Raw genomic sequence first — 25,060 nt, forward strand, 5'->3', positions numbered from 1 at the left:
GCAAAAAAGTAAAAAATGTGAGCTAGTTTCTAAGTCACCACAGTGACATTTAGGGGAAAAAACTAAGTTTCTTGGAAACAAGTGACAGTTTAAAGAACTACTATTCATTCTAAGTCGCGCGTGAAGAATTTGGCCTTTTCTACATCCAGCATAAAAGTCAGTGGCGGATCCAGGGGGTGGTCCCACGGCGCACCGGACCACCCCCATGACGAACCTCAATTTTTTTAAGTGTCTAATTTTTTCAATAACTAGCTAATTAAACAATTAACACTTAAGATTAATCCTGTCATCGCACTAATTGGTTATGGATTACCTGGATACCTGGAGGTGTCACAATGCGTTTCACCTGTATACATGTAATTAAATTGGCAAAACAGCTCGTTAATATGAAGAAGTTGACTTCTTCTTTTGTAAGGGTAAATACAAATTATTTTTGTATTTTTAAGTGAAATTACCATATATAATTTCATTCTCCAACTAACGGAGTCTCGGTTTTAAGTTTCATTTATGTAAATTTTGAAAAAAAATACAATCATTATGAATGAATTAAATTAAATTTGTTTATCTATCGCTTTGAGCCCCCCCCCCCCCCCCTTCCCCCCCCCCAACATCAACAGCAATTGAAGCACTGAAGTTGGTACCGGCATTTGTACAAAGCGCAACATTTGATGAAATTAAACGTTTTGTAGAGCTTTATACTGATTTTCTGAGTCCATCTACAATGCCTTCCGTACTGTGGCAAAAGACTTGCGAGTCAAATTATAGATAGCTTTGCAAGGAAACCCCGCGGAGCATGATGTTGAATGACCTGATAAACGACTCTTAAGTTTGTTAAATTAGTAAATTTTGAACAATTTTACGTAAAACTATTTTTACCGATTCGGAACATTTTAGCTAAACCCGTTTTACAGCTTGCCTTATTCAGATGGCAGTTGTATTTTGTGCTATTTTAGATTGCAAGATATTGTATAGAGTCTTAGGGACGACATCAAAAGATCGATGTAGGATAAAAAACCTAAATCAAATAGTTGGGGGGGGGGGGGGGGGGGCGTCAACATTGCTGAAAGTTTTGTTAATCTAAAATCGATTTTACATATATTCCTATTGGTCAATCAATTTTTCCCAAATTAAGTTAAGAGGGGGGGGGGGGGGGGGGGGTCAGTGAAAAAACTATGTGAATTAAGTTTTTTTTATCCTTCATTGAACTTTAGATGTCGTCCCTTAAATAAAAATCAGTTTTACTAGTCTTTAAATTCCTTTACCTAGGACAAGAATTTGTATAGTTAACCTTTTTCATACCATTCAATATTCATTTGGGACCACCCCTAAAAACATTTCTGGATCCGCCACTGAAAGTATAAAGGGACGCGATCGTTCTGATTACAAATTTGTTTCTTAAATAGAGAGATTACGGAAGCCGATAAGGGCCATTCAAAAAAAAAAATTATGTCGTAATTACGACATAGCATGTCGTAATTTCGACATAACATGTCGTTATTACGACATCGCTATGTCGTAATTTCGACATAACATGTCGTTATAACGACATCGCTATGTCGTAATTTCGACATAACATGTCGTTATTACGACATCGCTATGTCGTAATTTCGACATAACATTTCGTTATAACGACATCGCTATGTCGTAATTTCGACATATCATGTCGTAATAACGACATCACTATGTCGTTAAAACGACATAGCTATCGCTATATATAAAAGAATATGTATTATGATTGCCAAGAGACTAAATGACACAGAAATTAACAACTATAGGTCATCATAATGCCCCCAATAATTAGAAAAGCCCCACATAGTCAGCTATAAAAGAGGGAGGGAGGAAAGATACCAGAGGAAGAGCCCCCGAAATGCTGTGAGGCAGACAGTGTTATAATTAATTATTAGCTCCCTTGGTAAAACTCCAAATTTTATATTTAATGTATTTCATTGTTAAATAATTTACACGAAGCTTAATAAGTACATATTTGTGAATTGCATAGACTTTGCTATTTGAATTCATTGGTTAAAGATATTTATTTATATTGTAAAGTTTAATATTTGCATCGTCGCAAAATCTTTGGTTACCTTCTTTGAATAGATTCAGTGAGAAACTTATATATTTTATAGATCCCATGTAATTATACCGACCCGACCGTGTATGTTAGGTCTAACAATCATTCCTACCAAGGCAAGTCAAGCTGTTCATCTCCCTACAAATAAGTGCAAACTTCAAGGCTTTTTGTTAAAAGTTTGAATTGAAGTCTTGAGTGCTCTATTTCTACTTTCAAACGTTGGGCACGATGTTCCTACAACGCCTAGGATTTAAAACAGAATCTTCGAAATGTCATTCGCAAAACAAAATAAAAATAAAAATGTTAGAAAACACGAAACAATATTGTAACAAATTCAGTATATGTTTTAAATTATGTTTTTACAGCTCTTGATCATATACTAAGTAATATCTAGTTTATTTGAGGATTAAAATAAGAAAGCTATGTGAAAAAAACGGATGTCCAACGTTACATTTAAGAAAAACTGTTTTAACTCTTATGTATAGTGATCCTATTTCTTATTCTCTGATCTTCTTGATTTTTGGCAGGAACAACGACATGTGTTGGTTCTCTGTGCCGTTAAAGCCGTTATTTTGCCAAATTTCATTTGACTCGGTGGCTGCATATTAAGCTGCACTGCAAATATTGCAGACGCCTGACGCGTCTGGACGCGTTCCAGTTTTAAACACAATATGTTCAGTTATTAACATTAGTGTTCCACATTGAACGCCAGCGTTAAAGAATATAACACATTGTGTTCAGTCTTTTAACGCACATATTCAAGACAAGTGTTCTAAATTGAACACTAAAAATGTTCTTATATTGTAATGGGGAGTGAAAAAAAATTCATCATTTCAGAGTCAAACAGACGATGAATAAGGGTGATTCGTACTATGATTTGACGATAAATGTATTTTAGCTGTATCGGCATATAAGCAAATTATAGTTTGGTAAAAAAAAAATGAAACATTTTACAAGAGCGTATTTATAAGCGTGCAAATGATTGATTTTTAATATGAATCTTTTTCTAAACGACTTAAGTTCTTAAGGTATTTTTTTTAACAATGTAAATGCGTAAATGCTCATGAAAACGTTGCTCTTATATAAGCATTCTGGTGTCGAACATGATGCGTTCAAATTTACCATTTTCCCTGAACGCCATGTGTTCCAAACATATCCGCGTACATAACAGCGCGTGACGTATTAATGTACCGGAAGTTTGGTTTTTGATCGTGATTGAAGAAGCTTCACTGAAGAAAATTAACAACAAAACTTGATATAATAGGTATGTTTATCTATATTTATCTACACATGACGAACATAAAAAATATTTTTTTTAGTCATGAAATCAACAAATGTCTACTTGGACAGGACACACTGAAGTATAAATGGAAGAACGTTTTGTTCGAACATAAAACTGCCCCCTCCACTTCCACTTAACTGTGCTGTCATAATTCGATTAAAAAAGTAGCGGTTCTTTGAGAGATTACATTCAAATTATCATGTTTAAAAAAAAAATTAACCTCTGTAAATTTATACGTAAATGTTAAATGATATCGTTTCTATTGTAAATGTGTTCTGGTCTCGAACATGATGCGTTCAAGCTAATCGTTTTCTCCGAACGCCATGTATTCTTACACGACTCAAACATTGTGTATAGAAAGTATAAAGATTTGTTCACAAATGCAAAAACTGTCATGACATTGCAATGTCAAGACAGAAGTTTGTAAAAAAAGGCATACTGCAACACTAATTTTAAATTTCTCATGTATATGTTATTTATAATAGCTTTGTAATTAGTAATTCATTTTAGCAAATGTCCACCCTTGTGCACTGCATTCATGTATTGTAATGTATTCCTATGTTACTTTTATAGGGTACAAACCCAACTATACTGTACTTAAGGGTAATTGTTCGTGCATACCTCGAGAATAAAGAGAACATGTTGCAGTTCAAGAGATGACTACTTATCCTGCACCATAAAAGTACTATATGTAAGTCTAAGAATTTTGAATAGGAGTGCATGTCCATTGACTTCTTACAAGTGTTGTTATTGCAGATTTATCAATAAAATGTGCACCATTCACTTGTTTACATTAATCAGAAAGCTATTTGAGCTAAATTTGATGCAATTACATCATCCGTCAATTATCCGTATACAGATCATAAGTGAAAAAATTACTAAATATCTTTCAAAATAAAGGCAAATGGTAATTAGTTTCTTGAAATGTTAGCAGTTAATTTAGTGACAAGTCTAAGTTGACGATAAAGTTTTGCCTAAAAAACATAATAGCACTTGCTGGACACTTTCTATCATTTTTTTTAAAAGATATAGAACACGAGCGCACATTTGACCACTCAATTACCACTCATTGGCAAATGCATCTTATCTTATAATGCTGACAAGTATAATGGAATTACAAAAACGAAATAAGATTTTCTAATATTCTTAAGGAATGTCGACATGATGAATAATTTGTTTACTCATACACTTCATATTTCACATTTTAGAACTTACGGTTGATGGATAACAAGGTTAAAGAATAATTATAACCCAAGGAGACGAATCCTCTAAAAATGGAAGCTCAAAATCAGTTGTAAATGACTCAAATCATGTTTAAAAGTGTCCAAGGAAGCAGTGTTACATGAACACCGACTCGACTACTAGCATCATATACACAGGGTATTTTATGTTTGATATTGACTATCTGAGTGCTATGCAGCCAGTGGATTATGGAACATTTTGGTGATAAAAGAGTCAGTGGCATCAGTATTTTGTAAAGAAATTCAGAACAGTTCTTGACTTAGGAAGTTGCAAACGATGAGTTAAACATAAGACACTTGACTTTGTTGTAACATAATAATTTTAAATATATGACGAACATTTTGTTTATGAGTAAATATTTGGACACATTTTGCAAATTACAAATGTTATATTTCTAACTTGTCTAACTTGTCATTTTAAAGTTGCTTCAATATTTCACATTTTATTGTACTTTTTTTTTTAAATGTTGCCTTTTTTAATCAATTAAAGACGTTTTTAATCAATTAAAATATTTGTTTTACAAGACCACAATAATGTTTCAGAGAATATAACACTTTTTCTGGAACATGTAAAATTGTGTTCCAGTAATATACACTATGTGTTCTGGATATTAACACATATTTCTGGAACACAGTCCGAGCGTTCCAGAAGTGTTACAAGGCTTAGAACGCGTAACGGCATACAATTTTGCTCACAAGGACATGTTCCAGATTCAAACACTAGGCGTTCAAGAAATACACGCTATCCGTTCAAGAATAACACATAACGTTCGAAAGATGCACACATGATGTTAAAAACTGGAACACGAAAGTTAATATCTAGAACACTGTTACGCGTTCCAGATTCAAACACTAGGTGTTCAAGGAGTACACACTATCCGTTCAAAAATAACACACATAGCGTTCAAAAGATGCACACATAATGTTAAAAACTGGAACACCAATGTTAATATTGAGAACACCGTTACGCGTTCCAGAAGTGTTACAAAAGGGCGTTCAAAAAGTGTTCAGATTCTTAACACTTTTATTTACAGTGTGGAATAAGAAAAATGTCCAACGACGTTTTTCATTAACTCAACATCTGAAAGTGAATTTTATAAGTAGATATAGCAGAAAATGAATTAAAAGAGTAAGACAATAATAATATCTAACAAAAGTACAAATATTTGCCTCATGTGAGTTCAAATATTGCTGATTCAATAAAATCTACTCTACACAGTCGTTTTTCAAACGGTAGCCATTTTGTCCAAGTTGAAATTTCATTTTTCAAATCAGTTAACGCGTATTTTTTATAATTGAAAAGAACAAAAGTTAGATACACGAAGAGTAAAAAATGCCAAGATTCTTTTCTTATTACCTACATATTTGGGTCTTAAAGGTATAAAATGCTTCCACACATTACAAAACGGTAGCCAATTTGTCCAAACGTCTGAAAACGCCTAAAATCCTAAAGACGCTAATTTCCGACGTTACATGTGCTAAAGTTTCAATTAAATGTTCAGGATAATTAAAACAAATCATGTTATGAAATTTGGAAAAAGAGGTTGATGATTGCTGCCGAAAAAAAAGAATAATGCATGTTGCTATAGACTCCGCCCGGGGACATAGGTTCGACACAGGTTAAATTTTGCAATTTTTATTAATCGTTTATAGCTTTTAACGATTTATTTAAAAGAATTGGGAAATGGGGAAAACATCCCATTACATGAACTTCGTCCAACTTTTGCAAAGACAAATTGGAGACACCAAGACAGTCTCTAAATGTAAAATGCGAATTGAAATTTATGTTACGGAAGTACTCCGAAATAGATCATTTAAAGTCGTCACTTCAGTAAGGTGCAATCACCAATATTAAAAGACTTAATACCAGTTCACGGAATGTTTTACTTCGCGATTTGTCCTGCTATTTATGTTATAACAGTCGTGATGAAAATAATTCCTGTACTAGCGAAGCCGGAACTTTTCGTCAATATAAACTTGTGCATGAAATGGAGGTAATTGAAAGACGAATCCCAAACAGCAACGAAAACCGTTTCATCGAATTGATAAAAACCCGGGATTATATTTGCCGTTTTCGCGGACGATCCAGGAGTAGATAACTATATTTTAGAATGTATATCAGAAGTTAAACGCTATATATGACTTGGGAAATAATTCTCAAGCCAAGGTTCAAGTAATTGAAGGGGTGTATTTCGACAACTTATTTGCCAGGGAAAATACAAATTTAACCAAGGGTAAAAATGTTCGATTTATTTGCAGAGTGTCAGATATATTTGTATTGATTGAATTAAGATATAGAAATTTTACAATGACAGATGATATGCACCTTGAAAGTTAAACATCCTATGATAAAACAAAAATATGGAAAACCGTATACATGTACTTCCGTCCCATCTTTCCTTCCTACATTACTTGCGACAGTACTGCATTTTTAGTTGAAATAACTTAAAGGGTAAACATTATTAAATCGATTTCCACAACTCGAGGTAATGTTTTATAAAATGACATCACAAAACGAACAGAACCAGAATCAACCAACAATATAAAAAAACCGAATAAAACTTGCAAAAATTAGACGAAGTCACAAACCCTCTTCGACACCGCAATGTGAAAGTGTAACGTCGTGTTGTAGGAATGTCGTGCCCAACGTTTGAAAGTAGAAATAGAGCTATCAATACTTCAATTCACCCTTATTACAAGAAGCCATGTAGTTTGCGCTTATATAAAGGGAGATGGAATGATTGGCATGCAATGTCAGTCCTCATATATTTCCACGTCTTATTTGTCTATTTCAAAGTTGTCTGATTGAACAGCCCTTCCACGGCAGGTATCTTATAAAACTTAAATGGGATTTTAAAAATATATAAGTTTCTCACTGAAGGTATCCAAAGAAGGTAACCAAAGATTTTGCGACGATGCAAATATTAAACTTTACAATATAAATAAAAAACCTTTAACCAATGAATTCAAATAGCAAAAGCTATGCAATTAACAAATATATACTTATTAAGCTTCATGTAAATCATTTAACAATAAAATACATTAAATATGAAATTTGGAGTTTTACCAAGGGAGCTAATAATTAATTAATAACACTGTCTGCCACACAGCATTTCGGGGACTCTCCCTTTGGTATCTTTCCTCCCTCTTTTATAGCTGACTAATCGGGGGCTTTTCTAATTATTGGGGGCATTATGATGACCTATAGTTGTTAATTTCAGTGTCATTTAGTCTCTTGGCAATCATAATGCATATTCTTTTATATATAGCGATGTCGTTATTACGATATAGCTATGTCGTTTTAACGACATAGTGATGTCGTTATTACGACATGATATGTCGAAATAACGACATAGCGATGTCGTTATAACGACATGTTATGTCGAAATTACGACATAGCGATGTTGTAATAACGACATGTTATGTCGAAATTACGACATAAAATATTTTTTTTGAATGGCCCTTATCGGCTTCCGTAAGAGATAGATTCACAATTTCTAACACTTAACGGTAAATGATTCCATAATTTGATGGATGACGGAAGATAATAATCAGAATAAAGTTTTGTACGTGATTTAACATGTAAAAGATTATTACTTTGTCTTGTACTGTGGTCGTGTCGACTACAGACATATCCAGGCAATAGCTCTTGCAAATAATTTGGGGTTTTATTATTTACAATTTTATGAAGCAATATTAATTTGTGGTTACTTCTTCGATCTGAAAGTTTCTCCCATTGCGTTTCTTTATATAACATCGACGTACTTGTGAGCTTAGTCCCCCCTATAACTATACGAGCAGCATCCAACTTGATATTTTCAAGTTTATTCATTAAAGATTGATTTCCTGAATCCCAGATAACATCAGCATATTCAATAATAGGTCTTATAAACGATATATATATATTTTCCAGGGTCATTCTATCTAAAGTGTGTTTTATTTTCCTTAATATATTAAGTCTTTTGTATGATTTCTGTACAATATAATCAATATGGACATTCCATGAACCATTTTTAGAAAAATAGACTCCTAAGTGCTTGTGCTTTTCAACTACATGTAGTTCTTCGTTGTTCATGTTTAAAGGTGGGTGGTAAGGTTTTGAAATTTTACGGGAAATAGTCATAGTTTCAGTTTTCTTGGGGTTAAATTTTACAAGCCATTTCTGGGACCATTCGTGAATTTTATTCAAATCGCTATTTAAAATTTCAGCGCCCTCTATTTGGTTATCAACAGTTAAATAAAGACTTGTATCGTCAGCAAAAAGTTTAATTTGGGCTTCAATATCAGTGACTATATCATTAATAAATACCAAGAACAAAAGGGGACCTAATATAGAACCTTGTGGGACGCCAGCGTTAGTAGATAACCAGTCAGAATTTGAACCATTTATAACTGCTCTTTGAGACCTCCCATTCGAATAATTTTCTATCCATTTAAGTAAGTTTCCAGATATACCATATCTTTGTAATTTAATGAGAAGACCTTTATGCCAAACTCTATCAAACGCCTTACTTATGTCACAGAACACAACCCGTATTTCTTTGCCACTATCCAAAGCTTTACCAAAATCATTCGCAATGTCTACCAACTGATTTACAGCAGAGTCCCCTTTGGTGAAGCCAGACTGGTTTTGCGTTAGAATATTATTCTGTCTTAGGTAATTATAAATATGTTTATAAATACAGCGTTCCATACATTTTGATAAGACGCTTAGAAGAGATATAGGTCTGTAATTTTTAACTTCGTTTGGTGAACTATTTTTAAAGACAGGTATGACATTAGCTTTTTTCATTGGCTAGGAAATTCAGCTTTCCTTAACGACAGATTAAATAATTTGCAAAGAGGATATTTTATGATCGATGAAGCTTCTTTTAATAAACTTGGACTTAACGTGTCAAATCCAGATGCTTTAGACGGATTAAGAACATTTAAGGTATCCTCAATTTCTGTTTCATTTAATTCAATTTCGTTTAAGTTGTTAACAGCATCGTTAAGGTTACTTAAGTTATCGGTCTCTATGTCGTCTAGTTTAGATTGTGAAGCAAAGTAAGAGTTAAATTCATTTGCTTTTTCAATATCATCAAAGATTAATGTCCCTTTTCGTTCGATAGGTGGTATACCTTTATCGCTTGGTTTAATACCAGAAAATTGTTTAACTGTTTTCCACCAGTTAGTGCAAGACGGGCTACCATTCATAATTTTGTTTATAAGGTTATTATTGTAATCTTCTTTAGATTTTCTAATAAGTCCAGTGACTTTGTTTCTTATTTTTTTAAACTTATTCCAGTCAGATTGTTTATTAAATTTTTTAGCCTTTCTATGAATTCTATTTTTTTTCCTAATCATTTTTTTAATATCATTTTTTAGCCATACAGGGCTGTTTTTTCGAACTGTAATAATTTTATTGGGGATACTTATAGCAGCTGCTTGAAGTATCGTATTTGTTATATTCTCAGTTATTTCGTCTACAATGTCGGATGCTATTATCGTGTTCCAGTCCGCTTCATTTAGAGTATTTCTAAATAATTCGTAATCGCCTTTGTCGTATAAGTTATACATTGTAACCATATTTTACGTTTAAAACTTTTTACCTATTAATTTTTAAAATGCGGTTCTTATTACAATTTCCTATTTGTCAAGCCTTAAAAGGTCGTAAAAAGTGAAGATTTTGGGCAAAATCCAGTTTTTGAAAATTCAAATTTATGGAATTTTTTTTTCTAATTCCAACATTGATGTTTTTCTTGTATCAGTTTTTAAGATCATTAGACCTTCCTTTTTAACTTTAGTTTTTGAAATGTGGTTCTGATTACAATTTCTTATTTTTTTAAGCCTAAAAAGGTCGTAAAAAGTAAAGATTTGGGGCAAAATCCAGTTTTTGAAAATTGAAATGAAGATTTTTTTTCTAATTCCAGCATGGTTTTTTTTCTTGTATCAGTTTTTAAGATCATAAGACCTTCCTTTTTAGCTATTAATAATTGAAATGTGGTTCTTATTGCAATTTCCTATTTTTTGCTTCCTAAAAGGTTGTAGGAAGTGTGGATTTTTGGAAAAATCCATGTTAAAGGTGGTGCTGAAATTTATCATCATTCTGCAAAACAAGTATTATACTTAATATTATGAATTGTAATTGATTTATTGTTTTATATTTTACTTATATGAGATTTTTTTATTTAAAGGTAAAGGTATTTTTTTCTATTGAAAATGGGAAGATTTACCTCCCTTTACTGATATGATAAAAAATCAAAGAGCTGAAAGCTCTGAAGAAAAATGACGCCACTGTCTCTAATATTGGGATAGTTTTTATGCAAGTCTTGATTTTCACATACCGTAATTAGTTTAACAATGCAACATGTCTCGTAAGCATATAATTGATATTCGTATATGTGTGTGTGTGAAGTGAAGGTGCCAACTGGCTGGGTTTTTTTTTTAAGACAAATGAATAGGTCAAGACTACCTGAATTGTACAAATAAATACCGTAGAAAGGCTTCTATATTTCTCACTGGTACATAGGCTGAATCCGGGTCCGTTCGCGCCCATTCACGTTTGCACCAACTCATGTTCGCCCCCTTTCACTTTCACACCCTACATGTTCTCAACTAATCTTAATTGGTTTTGTGTTTAATAACTCTGTAAGCAAGTGTTTTCTTATAAGTATAATTGTTGTCATTGTCTCAAAATAAAGTGAGACAGCATTTTTTTTTTGTGTTGAATAAATCTTAATCATGTTTTGGATAGCGTATTGTTAAAGATAACTAGAACACACCCGCGAAATCGCGGGCATTCAGAGCGTAGTTTAAAGTATCAATATGTAAAGTGTTGTTGGAAGAATTTTGTTAAATACAGAATGACTGGAGAATTTCAGTAAAAGTATCGTAAGTCATAGGTTATTGGGGACAGGAAAATGTTTTTTTTTACCCTCCACCTTTATTTCCAAAGTTCCCAATTTTTGGTTTTCTATCAATTTCAATATGAACATACATTTAGTATGTTATGAACATTTATTTAAGTAAGGAGCCTGTAATTCAGTGGTTGTCATTTGTTTATGTGTTACATATTTGTTTTTCGTTCATTTTTTGTACATAAATAAGGCCGCTAGTTTTTGTTTGCATTGTTTTACATTGTCATTTCGGGCCCTTTTGAAGCTGAGTATGAGGTATGGGCTTTGCTCTTTGTTGAAGGCCGTACGGTAACCTATAATTGTTAATTTCTGTGTCATTTTGGTCTATTGTGGAGAGTTGTCTCAACATGGTTATCATACCACATCTTCTTCCTTTTTGTAATCAATGAATTTTGTAAAAGATTTAATGACTGGGGAATTTCAGAAAAAGTATTAAAAGTTCACATGAATAATTTTAGCGCTTATCTGTATATTATGAACATTCATTTCTATATAAATAAAGCGTATTTACTTTCAATTCTAAGTTTACTAATCGATCCATGGTGATCATTGATATAGTATACAGAACATTTCTATTTAATAAACTATGTGACTGTCGTGGATAGTAAACTTGAAAAGGATAGCAGATAAAATTCTGAAAATACACTTTATTCGTAGTATATGTATGTTCAAAGTATACAGAAAAACGCAAACCGGAAGTCTAATCTGACTTAAAATTTCGTACAATGACGGGACAATACCCGGATGCCTTTTTTCTCGTTTTTCTCCTAAAATAATTCAACCTGAATAATCATATGAATGGATGACAAATGCGACTATGTACTGTACCTCTAGGACACAGAGGCGTGTTGATTAATTTATTGTGGAAAGAAGAGAAGCGACACCAAAAATGAGGTCTTCTCGTTTAATAGTATAGATAATAATCCTTTCTAAATAAAGTGGTATTTTGTCAACGTTTTATTTAGCGTTGAATAACTCTTAATCATGTTTTGGTTAGTGTATTGCTATACTTTGTTTCATTGACCTCTTTCATAATGAAGTGAGATTCTGACTATTTTTTTTCTGTGTGTTGAATAAATTTTATCATGTTTTGGTTATAATAGTGGATTGCTATATTTTGGTTCCTATATTTTATTGTTTCGTTGTTTCAGATCAAAGGGCTTAAAAACAATTATCTTTTGTGTTTTTCCTTTAAAATCTTCAATGTTTTACTCATACCAAGCTAAATATACATTCAGTATTTACACCAAAGCAATTTAAAACAACAATCATGATTTTCCAATTATTCAACTTGAATTTGAATTAAAATTGGGCGCGAATGAGTAGAGTGCGAATGGACCTTGGGTGTGAACGTGCGAGGTGCGAAAGTGTATTGGGCGCAAACAGACCTGATACCACATAGTCTGAACCCCCTTCTCCCACAAAATATGATGTAAATTAAAAACAAATTGTTCAGAGAATAATTGAAGTCTTTCCACTAGAAAAGATCTATTTTTATATTGAAATATGAAAAATCAGTTTAAAATGTTAGTTCCTATGGCTTTATGACGTCCTATTAACCTATGACCTTGACCTCAATTTCAAGGTCACAAACCATGGACCTTGAATCAAAATATCCTAGGTCTTTAATATGTTTGGTTAATGAGAACTACCACTTGACGCGTAATTTTAAATGTAAGATGGACAAAAACTCCCTTTTATTGTATGCGCAGCCTTTCAACCAAAATATACAAGTAAGGACATGTCGCAACTAATAATTTATGAAAAATTATTTGTCAAAATGTCATACAGTATTTGAAAAGAAGTGAAAATAAGCCAAAATCAAAATTTATAATATGACCTTGACCTTTGACATTGACCTCATTTTCATTTTTAGTACCAATGACCTCATGAAGACCCTAGGTCTCTATCAGTTATGGTTTACCAGTTGAAAATGCATATCGCTTGAATCAAATGAAAAAGGGGGAATAACTCTCATATGGAGTCCCCATAGAGCTATGGTTCAAACGAATATTCTTATCCTAAATATGTAACGAGCAATTTGGTAAAATAAAATCTTTTACGGTTACGAAGGAGAGGTGGCCACAAGAAAAACAGTGTTTGGGGAGATAACTCTTACAACGTAATGTATTTTGTTATAATTACATTTGATATATGTTTCATTATAATACTTTATTCTGATTGGCTAACTGCACATCACATGTTATTCCTCAAGCAATTGCATCACTCAATAAAACTTTTCATTCATGATAACACGTGGTCCCACAATAAAGTGCACAGATGAATTGAATAAAAAAGTTATAAAATTCGTGTTTTCATGATCCTAGCTAAAAAAAGTAATTATAAGTATTAAATGTTTCTTTTTGTAACCTCATAGGGTTGCAAAAGCGTTGACCATGTGCACATTTTTAGAATGAAGCGCTTATGCGCTTCATACAAAAAGTACTTCGGTCAACGCTTTTACACCTCAATGAATTTACAAAAAAAAAGCATTCAATACTTATATGCAGTTGTAAATTTTTAAAGCAAAAAGAGTTAATACTAACTTTCACTTTTTTTGATGTTCATGTACATTTTGAATGTATTTATTTTTCTCAACTACATGAATTTTTTGGTGTATTTTTAATGATATATATGAGTAGTCCAAATAATTATTAAGTCTGGCAAGGCTTTTTAAATTTTATTCTGGGACACCTTCCTATGACCACAAGGCTATGTTAATTTTTTTCTGGGACGCCTTCTTAGGAAGCCTTCCTACGAACGTCTTAGGAAGGCGTCCCAGAAAAAAATAAAATAGCCTTATTGGATATTTTTATGCATTATTTAACCAGTTGAGTCTTTTACAGGATTGTTTGTTTAATGCTGTTTAAACATTACTGGAAAAAAAAACACCTTAAATTTGCTAATTATTTGGCATGAAAGTTTGATTTATTGAAAGGGACTCATAGTTTTCCATTTAATTTTAATAATTGTCTAATGGTTAAAACAATAGCTTCGTTGTTTACTTTTATACACAACAACTTATTCACTTTGGTCTCGTTGTTTACCTAATATTCACTATGTACTTGGTAACAGTTATTAATTAATTGAATAGAAAATATTATAATAAATATTATTGGAAGCCGAATTGACGTCAAATAGGTGCCGATTTGACTAGATGCCAATTTAACCAGGTGCCGACTTGACTTGTACGTTTCAATTCCTCTGCGATCGTTTGCGGTATTTTCTTGAGAAAAACTATTTTCCATCATCAAAGAGAAGAAGAAACTGCTTGAAATGATTCCCGAACGCTTCGTGATTGTTAAAATAAGTTTAATTCACTCAAAAAACAATTTTAAAACTTGCGATGTTTAAACAGGAAGTTTCAAAAGCACGTGTAAAAGAAGAAATTAACCGGTGAGAGTGGAAATCCGTACATAACATATATCACTATAGTACGACTTTTAAAGCAAAACAGTTTCATCCTTTTGTAAAACAGTCTTTAATATACCTATCACATTAATGTTTGAAGGGTCTTAAGCTTATTCAAACCATATAAGTCGGTATGAAACACCAAAACGGAATGATAATAACCGATTACGTTTTGTAGTTTACAAAATTCTGGACTGGTTCCCGTCAAACTACAACACTTTCTTCGACTGTAGTGGAATACAAACAGAAACCAGTTAGTTTGTAAACTGGTTCCTGGCTGATTACTACACAATGCTCATGCATAATGATAACACAAGCACATTCCTCCAGTTTGTATTGAAATTAGTAAATACGAAACCAAGCGCGGTAGGCAGAGAAATCAGGTCGGCAGTTATGGAACAATGACTGCGTCATTTTCCAAAAATGACATGGATTTCTTAATTAAACATGAAAACATGCTAAAAAGTGTATATCTTTATTTTCCATGCCATTTTGAAGCACTCTAATTACATCATCATGAGCAGCGTACTCCCTTAACAACAATTGGTTAATTTTAAGGCAGACTCACTCAAGGCCAAGGGACACTCAGAACCTGGCAGAAAAACATACCCTTTTCAGCTTGCGGCATGCAATATTATCCGCTTGACATCATATGTTTCAGGTAAAAAATCTCTCCTTTCGACTGTCTATGTCGCTGTACGATCAGTGCCACCAAAGTTTCCGTCGGTTAGTCGCTTGAAATCAATTTTCCTTTCACGTGTGTTTGGCATGTGAGTGTTTTAGTAAATAAAAGGGAGATAACTCGCACAAAGGGGCGGATTAAGTATAGGTCACGTGATTTAGTATAGGACCCGCAATTTGGCCGTATGTGAATCATTGGTTCATAATTAGTCGTATTTCTTTTTCGTAAATTGTTTTGCCATAATAATGGTTTCTGATTTTTCATGTTGGGTCCCATAGGCGGATGCCTTAATTGGGTCCCGGGCCACCCCTTTTTTGGGAAAAATTTGGTTTATTATAGGGAATCACTGAATCATGACCCCCCCCCCCCCCCCCCCCTAAATGAAAAGTTTTTGATCCGCCACTGGATCGTACTTTTATCATCTGACTATACGATATTGGTTTTTCTCATTATTGAAGTCCGTACAGTTTCCTATACTTGCTTTTTGAAAGAAAAAAAAATGCCTACCTATATATACCTACCCACTGCCCCCACTGTCTCAACCTCTGGGTAGGGTTTGGGCAAACCAAAATATATTTAAGTGTGGCCTAATGGGTCTTTGTTCTGTGTATCCGGGATCTAACCCATCTTGCCCGTTAACACTGTTATAGGGAACATATATAAGCTCACTACTGTCTACATACTAGTAACGAAGTCCGTGTAATGTTGATATGTTTAAGGTGGTATGGGAGACTAAAATAAAAACGATGGAAATTGTTCATACTTTGCAAAAACGTAGTATCTATTGATACATGTCCAAAAATATAATAAAAATTTGTAAGGGTTCCGCGGAACCCAGTGTCTCGCCTATTTTTGCTGTAAATCGCAGACTCAACAACAATGAGGAAAAAAATCAATAAAATATTCCTCTTGTTACTATTTTATGATTGTAAGAAAATCTAAGTCCATTTAAAAGTAAATTACAGAAAAAACGGAGTAATCTTTTTACAAACTTTACTTCTGGATACAATCTTATGATCATAAATAAGCTTCTGTCCAAGTTTGGTACAAATCCAGGATAGTTTAAGAAAGTTATTAAAATTTTAAAAACTTTAAACACAGAGTGAATGTAATGGTTCCCCGCAGAAAATCTAAGTCCATTTAAAAGTAAAATATGGAAAAATGGATTTATTTATTTACAAAATTTACTTCTGGATAATATCTTATGATCATAAACAAGCTTCTGTTCAAGTTTGGTACAAACCCAGGAGAGTTTAAGAAAGTTATTAAAATTCTAAAAACTTTAACCACAGAGTGAATGTAATGTTTCCCCGCAGAAAAAACTAAGTCCATTTATAGTAAAATACGGAAAAAATGGAATTTTATTTTTACAAAATTTACTTCTGGATACTATCTTATGATCATAAACAAGCTTCTGTCAAAGTTTGGTAGAAATCCAGTATAGTTTAAGAAAGTTATTAAAATTTCAAAAACTTTAACCACAGAGTGAATATTTGTTGACGCCGCCGACGACGCCGACGACGACGGAATGTAGGATCGCTTAGTCTCGCTTTTTCGACTAAAGTCGAAGGCTCGACAAAAATGATAGGTCACCGTGCATTTTCTCAAGATACAGCCGTTGTGACAAAATGACACATTTTGTATGGATTATACAGGGGGGGGGGGGGGGGGGGGGAGATTTTGTGATTAGAAACTAAACAAAATGATAGATTTGTAAAATAAGTTAAGAAAATGTAGCTTATAGACAGTGCTTTGAGAATATCAAAAGAAAAGATAGGGTCACCGTAAGTTTTTTTCTGGCTAAAATACAAAATGAAAAATTCCATGAAGATTCCTTCAGAAAATGCACTGTTTATAATTAAATGCGATTCAACCAACATACGAAATAAATCTCAAGACTTTACACTGTTTTTTTTACATTTCATTTGATGAAAGTTTGTTGCCTATAATTAAAATAATAACTAACAGTGTTTCGAGATTTTTTGCTTATACCATTAAAGCATTGGCCCCTTTTCAAAAGTCTCCCAACTATATCCTTGATTTAGCAAGGTATTCTTTGATATTTTTATTACATCTATACGCTATGATAGGCACCTGGGTGAAGATTTCACTAATATAAACATTGCTTGTCTTTTTGCAGATTGCTTTAATGTTTTCTTATAACCTTACTAAGAATTTTAACCATTGGATTATATTTAGCAATGAGAGTGAGTGGGTCATTTTTTGTCCTATCGGCCTTCAATAAGGCCACACCAATTTGATTCCTTGTTCGACGGACCCGCCCGCACCTATTTTTTTCAAAACAGAATTTTTTTATTTTTTTTTATATTCCCGCTTCCCGCATCCGGAAATGTAATCATGTCCATTTCCCGCACCGTTTTTGTTTTGTAAATATTATAAAAAGATATCAACATTTGTTTTTAAAATCACAGTCTTAACCTGTATATAACGATTTTAAACATAAAAGCACCCCACCACACTTTGTAAATATCTGTGAGAATATTTGTTTCAGCATGAAACCTATTTATCCAAAGCGGGAGTGCTCCGATATAAATTAAAAGAACAAAAAATTGGTTACTTTCCCCCTTACTTACATTCCCTATCGAAAAAATGTTCGTTATGTTAGAATAAAGTACAAAGAACTTCTGAAAGATTTGCCTTCAACTGCAATTATATTGTATGCTGGCAAAACAAAACTATCCATAGCCTCTGCATGTTTATGCACCTGTCCTAATTGATTGAGGGGCCTGTCGTTCAGCAGTTATCGTTTGTTGATGTTGTTCATTTGTATTTTCCCGTTTGGTTATAATACATGATATATAAATTAGATCGTTGGTTTTCCTATTCGAATTGTGTACGCTAATAATTTTGGGGTCCTTTATAGCCTGCTGTTTGGTCTGTATCAAAGCCCTGTGTAAAAGGCCGTATTTTGACCTGTGTTTGTTATTATCAGGTTGAGAACAATCCTCCCTCAGACAAGGGGTCATTTTACTGATGTAGAAAAGAAAATAGAAATACCAAGGATTTGTATAGTTCTTCTATACAAAACCTTTGAAAACTTAGAATTTTGAACTCAAAAAGAGAAGAGTTACATCATTTTTTAAACAACTTTTTCTAAAAAGAGGGGTCCACTTATTTTGAATAATATTAAACTTTTAAAGTAAATGTGTCAACATGGTTAAAGTCCAGGAATATTACAAAATTCTTGGACATGTTTTGACCATTTAATACCAGATAGATATATAGTTCTCTGAGAAAATATGAGCCCTTTTGTACAAACAAATATATTATAACTTATATTGATCCCTCATAAAACATGTAAAAGGGATATTTATAACATTAAGGGGTTGTCCCCAAACTGATTATGACTTGTATGGAGAATTGTCTCATTGTCAGTCACACATACATAATCCAGATTTAATTATTTCTTGGTGAACAGGGAAAAAATACTTCAGAAATTAAAGAAATGTCAAAGTACAAGTGATAAATCAAGCTTTAATATTGTCAAAACCTACTATTTTATGTTTACAAAAAAAAAATTATAATCGCTCGCCTTTACTTTTCAAGCTTCGCCTCAAAAATTTGCAAATTAAATATTTTTTTATTAAAATTTTCAAATCGCTCGCTCGCCCCAAATTTTGGAGTCCAAAAATCCGTAGAACAAGAAATTAAATTGGTGTGGCCTTAAAAACTAAATATACGAATAATGTGTGCGCACAATACATTAGAAAGTTAGCACCTTTTAAGACACGTTTTACCATGATGATATAAATTTACATTCGCCGTCAAAAAGAAACTTGTTGATGACTAAAATAATCGAAACTAACATATATATATTTAAATACAACAGTATTCTTGTATAAAATGAAAATAAACTGTTGTTTATAGAATTAATTACCTTGTCATTTTATTTTATCCCAAGCTCTTCAACTGAATTAAAACTCATTGAACCGAAACAATATTAATTAAAAAGTCAATAATTTCTTCACAAAACGATAAAAATTGTTAGCTTTGAACAGGTACTTGTATGACAATTAACATGTCAGCTTCAGGCTATATACCTGTGGATACTCGAGGTGGATATATGGTGGAAACAATGCTGGAAGCTTGTATTATTTTATTAAAAACAGGAAAAGGTCAATAAATATGACATTTCCTAGATTTTATTTTCAGACATGATTTAAGTTTGTTGTCATAACGTAGATACAAACAAAAGGTAGAATCTGCTTTTGAAATGACGCTTTCTCACTTTCTTCGTGCAACCGTATAAGTAACTGTATGGCTTTTATCAATTAGCTAAACTCATATCGTATAGTAGCTTTATAACTTCAATAGAATTGAGAATGGAAACGGGAAATGTGTTATAAAAAGAGACAACAACCCGACAAAAGAGCAGAAAACAACCGATAGTCACCAATGGGTCTTTAACGCAAAAAAGGGGGATCATAGGCGGATCCAGGGGGGGGGCCTGGGGGGCCGGGCCCCCCTTTCGTGGGAAAAATTTGGTTGATTATATAGGGAATAACTGAAGCATGACTGTAGAGCCCCCCCCCCCTTTAGGTCAGACAGAGGGCCTCCCTTAGGAAAAGTTCTGGATCCGCCACTGGGGATATTCAATACAATAATGTTATAACTATATATAGTTTAGCGAAAAGAACGTTACACAAAACTCCGTAACATATAAATAAACCAAAATTGAAAAAAAACACACACACACATAAGACTAACAAAATTTCTGTGTCATATTTTCTCTCGTGGATAGCATGAAACGACAACTTCATAATTACAAGTAATTTGTTCCTGACTTAAAAGCACAACACAAGGCTGTGTTAAAATTAGTAGGAAAATGCTTTCCCTATACATTGGGCACGAAACTTATCTAACAGAATACAAAAGATCTAAAGTATATATTGAAGATACACAATACACATCGAACATACATATGAAAATAAGAAAAATGTGATATGATTGCCAATAAGACAACTGTCCACCAAAGTTCAAACGAAAAAAAGTAAAATCACAAAAATACTGAACTCCGAGGAAAATTCAAAACGAAAAGTATGTAATCAAATGGCAATATCCAATGATAAAACACATCAAATGAATTGATACATGTAACAACTGTCATATTCCTGACTTGGTATAGGTGGTCGTATCCAACTATAGACAACCGTACGGTCTTCAACGTTGAGGGAAAAAACATACCGTACGTATAGTCTGATATTAATGGCCCCAACATTAAAAAAATATGGAATTATTCAATTGAGAAAACTAACGACTTCATTTATAACAAAAGAATTTACGAAAAACAAATCAGAACTCGCGGAATTGTGCTGTTATCCTCACTCAAAGTGAGTGTAAATTTAATAATTATTAACTGTCAATGAATTTTAAAATTGAATTAAACAACAGACATTCCGAATTCTCGAGGTACCTGTTATATATAAACACATAAAAATAATAAATAAAAGAATCGTTAGACAACGACCTTTCGGCCAATTGTGTTAGTTGAACTAAAATTTCAAATACATTTCAGTCAGTTTGATGATCAATCCATTTTGAATAAGAAAATCTAATTTATTTATATGCATTTTTCATTTACCAATTTGGGTCAAACATCTTGCGCCATTTTAATGTTTCAACTAGGACTAATTAATACACTAATTCAATAGTCCCCGGTTTCAACAAAGATCGGAACTCCGGCCTTCAATTAATTTTACAAATTGCACCAAAATACAGAAAACATGAATCCAAATTATTTTAGCGATAACATCTGGTATTGGTTTTCACTGAAGTTATCTTTACAGACCAGCGGGTGTTCAACCCCATAATTGTGAGTCTTATCGCACATGTCAAATTATTTAGTAACCTCATGTGGAGCGAGGATGGATTATCGTCCTTGTCGATACAGATAATTGTTATCAAATTGAGTTATCTCCCTTAAACCGGACAGATTCTTGGCAATGGGCGAAACAGACATTCCGGTCAGACATGCAAACCCCGGCCACAAAAAAAAATACGCCCGTTTGTTTCATCATTATCATTTAATGCTAAATAATTTTGTTGGAAATTTTCGTTTTAATAGCAAAAAAGTGGACCAGACTTTTGTTTTCACGGATGAACCAGATACGAACAGAATTTTTTTTTAAGGCAAGAATCAGAGTCAATTTTTGTCTCTCTCAAATATCTCAGACTGCCTCCTCAAATCAAATGGTTCGTACCTGAAACTTTAAATCTTTCTAGAGCTTGTACTGACTTGGGATCATTATTCAACTTTGTTATTTAAAAATAGGCTGGGGCATTTGGGGTTAAACATGTTTTCGTAGGTAAATAATATTGTGGAACTTTTTATTTTCATGAGAGTGTAATTATAGTCTATGAGTATTTACTATCATACTTTCTGTTAGGTGGAGTAGTGAAGTAGAAGTCAATGCGTTCTTGCTCAATCCTGTGTCGCTTTGAAGGTTTCCTAAAATTGTCGTCATGGCATCCTCAGCCTAGATCAGCCTAAGCAATGTGTCAATGATTACTCACGGTAATTTGAATTTCAAAATGACCGAGTGTCGTTTTTTTCAACGCACTGGTCAACTAATTAAAAACAACAATCATGATTTTCCAATTATTCAACTGGAATTTGAATTAAAATTGGGCGCGAACGTGAACGGCATGCGAACGGACCTTGGGTGCGAACGTGCGAGGTGCGAACGTGTAGGGTGCGAAAGTTTATTGGGCGCGAACGGATCTGATACCACCATAGCAAATCACTAAACTGGTCCGCCGATCTATCTCTAGCTACGAAACTAGGTCTAGGTAAAACTAAACGTTGTAATAGAAAAAATAAACAAAAACAGAACAGCAATTTGCCAAACAAGATGTTAAATTTCATTTAGAAATTAAGGTGCGAGCTTGTTATAGGCCGAGAATTTTTTAGGCCGAATTAACCGACTGCTAAAATAATATATGTGTGACGTCATTGTTTGAGTCTGTGATAATTTCGGGCATTCATTACTATTTAGCAATCAAAAAAACAAGTTTATTGGTAATTTTTCAAATTAACAGCTCAATACAGGTAATTTCAATAATATTAACTACACGTTTAGCAATTATAGATTAACATTCAATCAAATACTGAGATATATAAACCCATTCAAATGCAAAAATCAGACAAGGAAATGTAAACCGCATGCATGTCTGAAAAATGGCGTCTCATAACGCGAACCAAGAAAGGAACACGACGAAAAGACATCCAGCCAAGACTTACTTCGTGTGCTTTAAAATGAAATCTATATTTTAATTTCTCTTCACTATCTGATGAAAGTCAAAACCAATAATGAAATAAGCACTATAGGGTCTGGGAGACATGAAAATAAACAGCACAAAACCGGTATAAAATTCTATTATTATTGGAGCAAGTTGGGACTGAAATTTTTGAATAGGAAAGTTGCAGGTCTTGTGTATGGCTGCTATGGCATCAATGGCCATTGAAAAGAGTCCAACCATTTGGGAACAACTTAAAAGTTTTAAAGGTCCGGACTATTCAGCAAAGTGGCTTCTGAAATGAAGTTGCCAATTGGCCACCAGACATTAAAATTTAGTGCCAACTCAAAATTTCAGTCTCTGGGAAATAATTTCAGGTTGCCTACGTTTTTTGTCTAGCTAAAGTAGTTTTTGCCCTGTGTTTTTATGGTGCTACATAACCACATGATTTATTTAATTTTATTACATTGTACATGTTTTATGACAACCTCTATCAGAAGTCTGAAGCCCCAGTCTAGTAAAATTCTATAGGACTTGTGCAGAAGCACTGGCGATTGCCCCATCAATCAACATGAACACCTGACAATTTTTGCGAAATTGTAGCCAGTATTTTATTGAATCAATGAGAATGATGAGAACAAGTTTAAAAAACAAAATTGTCACCGACATTGTTTCATCTGTTTATTTACAAAATCGAGAATGGAGCTCGGACATGTATTTCAATAAACACAAGCTATAAATGACAATGGTTTTCTTTCTAACGGCACTTAATAGTCAAAGTTGTGACTGAGTGGGCTAAAATACGAAGACAGCTTACAAACGACCTACATTTACCTGATGTAATAAAGCGCTGACAAGATCGAACTTGAATCTAAAAGGTGCTTGGAAAACAATATAAATTTGTGTTACTGTCAAGCAATCAGACGATCTTTTTAAACCTGACTCGGATCAGCCAAAATTTCATCAATTTACGGTCCTCATGTCTTTGCCATTTCAGAAGGCTACATTGAGTTGAGGGCTGCTATTGTCTTGACACACATGACAATCACCATGACTCATGAGGGCAGATATTGTTAGGTGGTCTAATCCATTTAGAAATTGTTCTTACAAACAATGACTGTAATGTTTACATGTATATTGGTCAGATGTATTAGTTAGAAATTTGAAACACTGGCTGTTGTTCTTATTTAATAGTACAAATTTGTATACATAGCTGTTTAGCAAATGCCTGAAATCAGGCTACATGAAATATGTTGGACCGTCAGACAAATCCAGTGAATAATGGATCTGTGGTAAAATTTTGTTGAATTCAGGTCCGAATGTCCGGTGTTTTTTTTCATGGATTTTTCTAACATTCTAGTAATATTGCCAAATGATCTCAAATTCATTTTCATCTTTATTATCATCACAGCAATGTTTATTTTGTTCAACCCCTAGAAAATCGCCAACCAGTGATGTGTAAATCCGGGTAAAAACATATCTGTGACTGTCAAAAAACATATCTATGACTGTCAAAAACAACAATGGCTGCCATCATTGGCACAACGGGAAATGTAAATAAAACCGGATCTGATTCTGGGAACGTATGAGGATAATTCCGGGTTTGCCAATTAAATTCAATAAATGAATAAAAATCCAAGCAGATCACAAAAATCAGCTTTAAAATATAAACACTAGAATTGAAAACCAAAAGATATATAAAAAAGAAAGAAGAAACAGGAAATAATATTTTATACTTTATGTAAATTATGTTTAGTTCACAAACATTGTCAAAATCCAATAAAATTGGACATAACTCTTCACTGAAAATCATTCAAGCATTGAATTGTGCACAACTTTCATAACAATAAACCCTCTTGTTACATTTTACATCATTTTGTTTTTGTGCATTTTGGGGAGGAGTAGGGCACAACAAAGTCATATGTTTGTTGTTTTTTGTTGGATAATATACAATTAGATGTAAAAAAAATACCAGACCAATTTAAATGAAGATATTGTCAAGAAAATGAAAATTTGTACATAGGAAAATGTTTGCGACAGAAATATCGCCGGCAGACATATTTTGTGTCCAGATTAGATAAAAAAATCGCAAATTGCGACATTGATGAAGCACAGCGCAGTACATGATATAGCTTAAAAGAAATGTACTACTTTGCTGAAATATTGTGTAAATAGACACCTGGACCAACGAATAAAAAATGATTGATCCCATTAGGA

At 33.1% G+C, this 25,060-nt stretch overlaps 2 protein-coding genes and 1 long non-coding RNA gene across 4 annotated transcripts in view; 2 read left to right on the forward strand and 1 right to left on the reverse strand.

Annotated features, from left to right (window-relative positions):
- The first annotated feature begins 3,177 nt into the window (after positions 1–3,177).
- On the forward strand, positions 3,178–4,993 carry LOC139519885 (uncharacterized). Its single transcript, XR_011663737.1, has 3 exons — positions 3,178–3,335; positions 3,927–4,044; positions 4,562–4,993. It is a non-coding gene; the product is annotated as an uncharacterized lncRNA (long non-coding RNA).
- A 4,389-nt stretch (positions 4,994–9,382) lies between these two features.
- Positions 9,383–9,940, reverse strand: LOC139521421 (uncharacterized). The gene has a single exon (XM_071314896.1). It carries the CDS (start codon positions 9,938–9,940, stop codon positions 9,383–9,385), a length of 558 nt encoding a protein of 185 aa, XP_071170997.1.
- Positions 9,941–22,536: 12,596 nt separating this feature from the next.
- LOC139519896 (zinc finger RNA-binding protein-like) overlaps positions 22,537–25,060 on the forward strand; it is a 31,563-nt gene continuing 29,039 nt past the window's right edge. The window contains exon 1 of one of the 2 annotated variants that reach the window (XM_071312188.1): positions 22,537–22,655. The gene's annotated coding sequence lies outside the window, so the exon portion shown is untranslated. The remainder of the gene's footprint in view (positions 22,656–25,060) is intronic. The other variant, XM_071312189.1, reaches the window with a different exon arrangement.

The sequence above is a fragment of the Mytilus edulis genome, chromosome 4 (assembly GCF_963676685.1).
Source record: "Mytilus edulis chromosome 4, xbMytEdul2.2, whole genome shotgun sequence".
Lineage (NCBI taxonomy): Eukaryota > Metazoa > Mollusca > Bivalvia > Mytilida > Mytilidae > Mytilus > Mytilus edulis.

Bases quoted from the DNA above. Each gene is read 5' to 3' on its own strand.
- LOC139521421 (XM_071314896.1), bottom strand. From the start codon at position 9,940: ATGATTAGGAAAAAAAATAGAATTCATAGAAAGGCTAAAAAATTTAAT.